General features: G+C 39.6%; 1 protein-coding gene across 2 annotated transcripts; it reads left to right on the top strand.

The window, feature by feature from the left end:
- The first annotated feature begins 389 nt into the window (after positions 1-389).
- LOC123447907 (uridine kinase-like protein 3) lies at positions 390-8,336 on the top strand. Of its 2 annotated transcripts, none has more exons than XM_045124623.1 (16): positions 390-702; positions 1,456-1,634; positions 1,759-1,850; positions 2,069-2,138; positions 2,238-2,353; positions 2,730-2,826; positions 3,392-3,471; positions 3,674-3,868; positions 3,979-4,062; positions 4,135-4,195; positions 5,324-5,384; positions 5,744-5,837; positions 5,912-5,984; positions 6,981-7,063; positions 7,829-8,019; positions 8,131-8,336. In XM_045124623.1, exons 2-16 carry the CDS (start codon positions 1,472-1,474, stop codon positions 8,138-8,140), a joined length of 1,470 nt encoding a protein of 489 aa, XP_044980558.1. In that variant the 5' UTR covers positions 390-702; positions 1,456-1,471; the 3' UTR covers positions 8,141-8,336. The 2 variants fall into 2 exon arrangements, with proteins under 2 accessions (XP_044980558.1, XP_044980557.1); XM_045124622.1 differs by having other exon boundaries at positions 403-702; positions 1,446-1,634.
- Positions 8,337-8,930: the final 594 nt, after the last annotated feature.

The raw sequence follows: 8,930 nt of genomic DNA, 5'->3' as shown, positions 1-8,930 counted from the left end.
GATTTGATCCCTTGTTGAGCTGTGAAATTTTGAACTGTATTTTTGTAGAATAAAATCATCTTTGTTTTTGACGTATCTACAAATTCTCAGATTATAAGCTATATTTTATAAATTAAGAACGTGTGGTATTTCTTTCTCCCGTTGCAACGCACGAGCCCTTTTGCTAGTGCGAAGAAGTTCTTATTGTGTGAGCTTGATTTGTGTTGCCGAAGAGCGGGTGCACTCAACCGTCGGGCGCCCCGATGGGACGGATGAGGCACATCTCATTTTTCCGAATTTGTTTTCCACCAAAACACACTCCGTATTTCCGCGTGAAATATCTTACGTATTATGGAATCTCTTCTCGATATTATATTATTATTAGGTTATTATTAAAATAAACCCGGAGCAGAATCTAAGTTCCCCTCGTCATCACTGTTCTTCTCCATGCGCCAGCCAAATACCCCTCCTCCTCCCCTCTGATCTCCCCCCAAATCCCGCCGCGAGGACGCCTGTTCTTTCCGGGCTCCCCGATTCCCGGTGGCGGCGGCGCGACACCAACCCGGCATAGCCAGGCCTCCTCCCGCCGCCGGAGCCTTCCCTCGTCGAGAGGCGCCGCGCCCCCACTCGCCCTCGCCCCCCCCACTCGAACTCGACTGGCGCCGCACTGACGTGGCGCGGAGATCCGTCTGCCCGGGCTCGCATTGGTTCGTTCTCCCGTGGGTAAGTGGCTCCGGATTGCTTCCAGGGGTTGTTCCACGGGTTCGTCTCGATCTCGGGGATCTTTTCGCTCCCGTCGCCGCGTGCAGTAGAGTCCAAACGTTACCGCCCCTCCTTCATTTCGTCGCGGATTTCTGCGCTGGCGTGGTCCCCTAGCAATCTAACTCGTTCGTTCGTGGCACCACAGTGATCTAATTAATCGCTGGCAGATCTGTCATTGCGGTATGCGCCCTCGGCGGTAGATGTGGGCGCAACGGCGTTTGAATTATTTTTTAATCTGGAAAATTGCGTTCGCTATTTGTGCCTATCTTGCTATGAATCAGTTAGTTCCTGTGCATATGATTGTGCGAATAAGATGTCTGAATTGTTCGTAACACTGAGTAATTGTCGGATAACAGGCCGACGTTTTTGGTGGTAATAGATTGGTTGAAACTCTTGAGACTTTTGCTTTTGATTAAATCAGTACGCCTACAAATCCTCCTACTTATGTTTTCTAAGGCGAACCTATTTTATTTGTCGTAGCCAGCGTTGAGTCGTATTGTAAAATATTGGGGGTTTAGATTTCCCAGCAATTTTTGGTTTGTTTGAAGAAAAACATTCGTCCCTGGTTAAACTAAGTCCATATAGTGTGAGACCTCTACCCCATATGACCGTGTTGTTGTCTTATGATTTGTGAACACAGGTTTTTTGCTGTTTCTAGTTGTCAACTTCTGCAAATTTGGATGACCTCCACCTTTGACATCCAGGTGATTGTAGGTTTGCTGAACACTATATGGGATCATACTCGACAAGCGAAGTTCTTAATGCTGCCGCGGTTGGGGTCCATCACCCAGCACTCCGTTCGCACGAGCTGGATCTGAAAGGTTCCATGTCGGGGGAGGAGCTACCAACGACGTCAGGACTGGAGAATGGACACCAGGCACCATTTGTTATTGGTTAGTAGTCTATGGGTTCTGTTCTCTCTATTTGTGGGGGAAAATTCAGTAAACTCTAGTTGCTTACATAGTACAACCTTTCTAGCCCCAAATGCACCTCACCCTAATTTTGTTTGTGTGGAAGGTGTTGCTGGAGGTGCATCTTCAGGTAAAAGCACTGTTTGCAAAATGATCATCGATCAGCTATGCGATCAGCGTGTAGTTGTTGTTACTCAGGTTTGTGTATTACAGCTCTGATCGCGCTTGTGATATTTGAACTATCCATTCTTATAATAAATTCACTGATAGTTATTTCTTTTGGTTTATGTGTTTAGTGTCATTAATTATGCATTCAGTTTTTTATTTGTCCACATTCCCTTGCTAGATATTTTATTGTCATCATACACCATGTACAATATTGCAAGCAATAAGAATGTTGATCTCAAATGCTGCAGGAGTCATTTTATTACGGACTGTCTGATGAGGAATTGGTCCATGTTCATGATTATAACTTTGATCATCCAGGTACAGCGCATGTTTCATGAGAATGTAATGTCTTTTTGCGCCATTCGCAAGAGATGTGCACTGAATTTGTTACTGCTAATGCTCCTTTTCCAATTTCAGATGCCTTTGATACGGATTTACTACTTTCTTGTATGGAAAAATTGAAACATGGCAAAGCTGTTGACATTCCAAGCTACGACTTCAAAACACATAAGAGTGTCTTATCTGCAAGGAAGGTAATACTATACATATGGGCTATTCATACTCACCTGGTAGGCTGAGGCTCTCCTAGTCCTGTGGTTTATGAGAGTTTGAGCTGCAATCTTAGGGTTCTAATCAATATCTGCAGATTGTATTTAAATTTTATATTCTCTCCAAAATAAGTTTTTGCCAAAACTATTGCATAAAATATATAGCGTCGTAAGTGTTAGCTCACACACTCTGTAGCATGCACCTTATTGCATAGCATAGAGTTCGTCTTGAAATGTTTTCTCCAAGAATTTGATCTATTGCTGAGTGCTTATAAATACAGTGCACCACTTATTCATATCTGTACGACTGTATCACTTTATTTATGAGAGCCTCCCTAATTTTATTTATGACTCCTGTCAGGTTAATCCTTCAGATGTGATTATTTTGGAAGGAATTCTACTTTTCCATGATTCACGTGTTCGGGATCTAATGAACATGAAGATCTTTGTTGATACAGGTACTGATATTTGCATCCTAAGCTGATGATATCTCGCTCTTTCAGTCTCTTTTATGCCTTGCAACCTCCAACTGTGGCTTATGGCCAGGACATTTAGTTTCACATTCATGTTTTTACATATGGAGTGTCAATATTTCATAAAATTTAATGACACGCATGTGTTCCTTTTCTATTCCATTCAATTTGGAAAGATACTATAAATCTTAGTTAATTTCTTATCAATTTACAATAAATCTTGAGTAATTTCTTGTTTATTTTCATATACAATTTACTTAAGGTTTTGCAATAGCTGGTGTATCTAATAAGAATCAGTCATTATTCACTCCGTAGATATCTCCAAGGGCATGCTGCACAAACTGCAGCAATGTGTATAATCAACGCTAGCACTCTGCAGTTGCAGTAAATGATAAATTCGAGACATGCCGTACTAATTTGTTACGTCCCCTAGTTTGAACTATGTATTCTCTGTCAGTAGAGCTTTTCTTTACGCAAACAGTTTCTTTGTAACCCTATCCATTCCACCCTCTTAGTGTATCATGTATTGTTTTTTGCATTTTTCTTTCAGATGCTGATGTGCGATTAACAAGGAGGATCCGTCGTGATACCATTGAGAAGGGTAGAGATATTATAGATGTGTTAGATCAGGTTGCTTAGCCTCACATATCATCATTTTCATTGTCTACAATATGTTACTAGTATTGTGTTTAGCAACATTCAGCACACTGATTACGAACAATTATTCTCTTAAGTTTACTTGAATTAAGGTTTCACGAAAGTGTCTATGCTAACTATACATGTTCTGTACATTCATCTCATTTTTGGAATTTCATGCAACTCTTTTTGGCAGTACTCGAAGTTTGTAAAGACAGCTTTTGAAGATTTCATTCTCCCCACAAAGAAGTATGCTGATATTATCATCCCACGAGGCGCAGATAACAGTGTGGCAATTGACCTAATCGTTCAGCATATTCGCACTAAACTTGGTCAAAATGATCTATGTAAAATACACCCAAATTTATATGTTATTCAGACTACTTACCAGGTATCTAATGTGCTTCCTTCTTGATGTCTCCATACTAAACTGCATGCGTATTGCAGCACTCTATCTTGTATGGTGCATAACTATTAGTTTTTAATGCTTCTTTCCTCCAGATACGAGGCATGCACACAATAATACGGGATGCTGCCACGACGACACATGATTTCATATTTTATGCTGATCGGTTGATTCGATTGGTTAGTATGTACAAGCATGTGAACACTTTTCTTTTGTATGAGTGGTGTCTTGAATTTCACTGTGGAAAATAGGTTGTCGAGCATGGGCTTGGTCACCTTCCTTTCAGGGAAAAGCAGGTCATCACTCCAACTGGTAAGTAGTATTGCATGGAGATCTTCCCCATGTACCTTTTTAGTGTATACAAGTTGCCTCTTCAATGCATTTTGGAAATAACTACAAGTTTGCATACGTACTGAATTTTTGGAAATACATCATTTTATAAGTTACCTGTCCTAATAGTTTTCCATCTAATTGAGCATGCATTATTTGGAGTATCCAGTACCTGTACTTGTTTGCAGTCATAAATTTCCTGCATTATACTTCTATTGTGATCATTTTCTTAAGTGTGTTTCTCGTTTGTTTTGATTATGCAGCGTATATGTTTTTGCCATGTAGCTAAAATTCGTGCCAAACATTTTGTTGGTTGAGAGTTTGGAGCCACTCATAATTTGTTCACCCATTTATCTTTGAACAATTGAGAACACCTAATACCGGCAGAAAACAACTTCAGCTCTACAGAAATGCTAGGATATTATCAATCCAATACGACTAGGCTGAAGAAGCTCTGGGCCATCTCCTGGTCATATTGGAGGAGCTCCACCTTCTGGGTCATCTCCTGAATTAATCTTGCATCTTGCTGCAATTGCTTCTTCAAAACTGGCTTTTAAAATGCACCTCATTAGGAATTTAGTACCACACAAGATACTTCATTTTCCAGCCTCTGCGCAGAAGGTGCACCATTGCTCATTAGCCACAAGGAAATCTAAGTTTTAACAGTGATTCAGGCTTGACCAAATCCTCTAACCTCCCTGATGGACGATGACTCTCAGCTTCTTGTAGAAATATTTGACTTCAAAGTAACCATATTGCTCACATCTCCCGGCTCATGTAATCCTGCCTAGATATCAACCAACTAGGTCAGTCTTGATATCTTACCTTAATCTGAAATGACTATAATACTTTAGCCGATGATTTATCATGCTTGCTTAGCAATTGCTTGCTTACTCACAGTTCGATGCTTTAGCATTTATGGGAGAACAACAGTATGGTTGCTACTTGTTACAAACATGCATACTACTAGCTTTTATAGGGACAATAGTTTATCCATCTGCATAATTCCTTTTTCTTCTAATAAGACTAGCTGCTGGAGTTACTTACATGTGTATCCTCATCTGTTAGTAGTTCATATGTTTGCCCTTATGCACTTACTTATGCATGCAGGATCTGTTTACACTGGTGTGGATTTCTCAAAAAGTTTATGTGGGATATCAGTGATTAGGAGGTACAGACTTTTCCAAAATATTTTAAGCATTACTTTGTTGAGGCTCAAAATGACTGAACAACTTTGGCACTCACACAGAGAAGAAAGTTCCTTAATATGTATGCCTGGGACAGCCTGTGCAAAACAATGCAATGGTAGTTTATGAATGCTCCAGACTAGATATGCTGGGAACTCAGTTTTCAGTTTCCATTAGCTTTGCTTTGCTATATGGGTTTGAGCCTTCATTCATAGGTGAATTATTGAGTAAACATGCTTTGTGTAACAACTTGTGGACTATAATTTTCAATCCACCAATATAAGGCACCCAACTTCGAATGAAACACCATTGTGTTAGTGATTTGTCACTAACTGTGTTCCAGTGGCGAAAGTATGGAGAATGCTCTGCGGGCATGCTGTAAAGGTATAAAGATTGGGAAGATTCTTATTCACAGGGAAGGAGATGACGGGAAACAGGTTTGGTTTAATCTACTTTTGCATTGTATATATTAGGTGTGTCCAGTTACTAAGTTTTATAAATGTCCTCACAGCTCATCTATCACAATTTACCCAAAGATATCGCAAAAAGGCATGTTCTGTTGCTGGACCCCATATTGGGAACAGGTTTGTAGATATTTCATACATATTTGTGCACTGTAGCACATTTTTTTTGCACATGAATGACTTGTGGAACTATAAGAATTCTTTCCCTTGTTCTCTCAGTACCTTCCTGTCAAAGTGTTAGCACCCCTCTTGTTTCTTGTAAAGCACTTTGAAGAGGAAACTTGTGTTTGTTAGTAAATATTATTTTTCATGTTATTTCGTTTATCTTCTCTGGTGCTGTTCTAAGTGTGTAACCTTGTCTTGAGAGTCAATATATACCTTGTCTACCCTGTCTTGAGAGTTGAGAGTGTATTAACACAAAATCATTTGGATAAACAGAGTAAGTTTCCAAAACCCCCTTATAGAACATCTACAAAGCCCCACTATTTAGATACCATTTATGTATTAACACAAAATCATTTATTTAAAATACACTTAACCACAGAAAACTTTTCCACAACTTCAGTCTCCCTTAATTTTGCTAACAATTAATTTGCTCATTCCAGTGTGATATAACTGTCTAACCGTTCTGTAAATAAAGCAAAAACCTTCCGTCAATCCCCTAGTCACAGCCACCCATCTGTGACGGCAACTAGGGTTGTTTGAAAAGCTTGGGCTTGGCCAAGCTATTTAAGGCTTGAGCTCTTACTTGACCTTGACTTGGTTAAGCCCAAGTACATGCTTGAAGTGAAAGCATAATTTTAAGTCAAATTGATGGCCTGATTGTCTAAAGATTGCGCTCCAAGATTTGTGAAGCTTGATCGCTCACCCTCTGTCCTCCCACTTGAATAAAAAATACATGCACTATTTTGATTGGCTGAAGTATTTTTTTTAAATATAAGGTTTTTGTATGCTAGTAAGTAGCATGCATCAATTGGTTCTATGTAATTCTTGAGTTCTCCTATGTTTTGTTTCAGTTGTGTCATTGAGGGAATGATATTTGTTAAGTAAGCATACATGCTCAATCATTGGATATTAATCCCATCTAATCATCTTTCCCCTTCTGACCATTGCCAGGAAATTCAGCTGTTCAAGCTATTTCTCTTCTCTTGGAGAAGCGTGTACAAGAAGCAAATATTATATTTCTCAATCTTATATCAGTATGTCTTCTAATGTCCAGAGTATCTTCCTTTTCTTTATTTGAGTATATTAGACATATTGAATTCTTTATACATCACACAAGCATTTAGGTCGCTACAGGTGCTAGTTAATGACTACCTCTAGTGCATTTGCCAACCTTTTATATTGGCTCTGCGGCAGTTTAAGTGGAACAACCGATTATGGCTAGAAGCTGGTTTAGTGGGTGGTTCTCACTTCTGTTGCTGGCTTTTGGCTCTTTTCACTTGTATTGACTGTTGGTTATGGTTCAATGTACTAAAGCCGAGGTTATCCCCTTTCTGAAAACAAATGTGGTTCTGGGGATGAATGAACAGATGGAGGATGCATAGAGCGACAGCTTATTAGTTGTAGAGAAATAAGTTACTCCCCTCTGTATACTAAGAGACTGTTCGGAATCCCTCCGCTCTGTAACTCCGCTGCGGAGCGGAGCAGCATGCAGTTATATTTCGGCGAGCGGCTAACAGGCTGCTCCGTGCGCTCCGCTCCGTAGTTAAGGAGCAGAGGGTTGCCGAACACAGCCTAATATAAGACATTTTAGGCCATGAAAATAGTGACCTAAAACGTCTTATAATATCACTTTGCAGAGTTTGTATTTCAGAAACATATCGTGCCATCAAGTGCATTCTGATTAAATTTCTCATTGTTGACATGATAGGGATGTTGACTTAAGCATTTCATTTACAGTTGGTACGTTAGTAGTTGAAGCACAGATAACTCACCACTGAAACTCTTTGCTGTTATCCCAGGCTCCCCAAGGGGTGCATGTAGTCAGTAAGAGATTCCCAAGGGTCAAGATTGTGACATCAGAGATTGAGCTTGGTCTGAATGATGATTTCCGTGTCATCCCTGGGATGGGTGAGTTTGGGGATAGGTACTTTGGAACAGATGATTATCAGTCATCAACGCCCTTCTTTGCCGATGACAAAAATCGTGTAGGGTGAGTTGATGTTTCTTTTTGCTGTCGACTGATTTAGGTCATTTGCCTATGTGCATATCCTCATCACCTGTCATGCTAAGAGTTAACCAGTTCCCTCTTAAAACTGTGCAGGCTTTTGTGAGAAAATTGCCCAGACATGCCACCTCCTGCCTACGGCATTATTCAAATTCTTTTGGAGAAATTTTATTTTTACATTCCCAAACTCTCAGATGCCAATACTGTTGTGTTCACTACCGGAAAACTGTATATCATGAGAAGTTCCAAACGGACATCCACTTTGACATAAATGGTACAATATCATATTTTTCATGCACCTATACCATCTCTTCTCCATGCTCTGTTCACAGACGATTGGTTTGATACAGCTTATAATGTTTCACCTCTATCCTGCGAAATACGGCGACTCTTTCCTTTTTGCTTCTATAATGGCCGAACTCAGGTCTGCTCACGATCTGGTTAAGCAAAATATTAGTTGTATGGCACATTAAGTTGAGTTCTTGTGGAAATGCAATTCGGCTCTTGGGAGCGTGTGCTCCTGTCCATGAAAATGAATTTTGATATGTCAAAAAAATCTCAACAAAAATATTATGTGTTCTTTGTCGCATCCAAATGATACCTGATTTTTTTAATAAAAAAGGTTAAGCATTTTGGCCTATGTAAAAGATAAATAAATTAAACATCGATTGTTACCCCAAAATGTCACATTCAAATTAGTTTTTTTTTCACTGATGAAATATTACTGCTTCCTTTCGCATGCAAATTATCAAGCATGTTTGAGACAGTAACACAAACATCAACACAAAATTTCAGAAATTTTTAAAAACATTTTTTTTGGATTGCTGTTCATCCAGGTGCAAATGCACTTGGAGCCAAAACACCTTTTCGGAGTTCTTGGCAAAAAAAAAAATCCT

This window comes from Hordeum vulgare, chromosome 4H (assembly GCF_904849725.1).
Source record: "Hordeum vulgare subsp. vulgare chromosome 4H, MorexV3_pseudomolecules_assembly, whole genome shotgun sequence".
In the NCBI taxonomy this organism is placed as follows: Eukaryota; Viridiplantae; Streptophyta; class Magnoliopsida; order Poales; family Poaceae; genus Hordeum; species Hordeum vulgare.
Note: the sequence above shows the minus strand (reverse complement) of the source record. Positions and strands in the feature narration are given on the sequence as shown.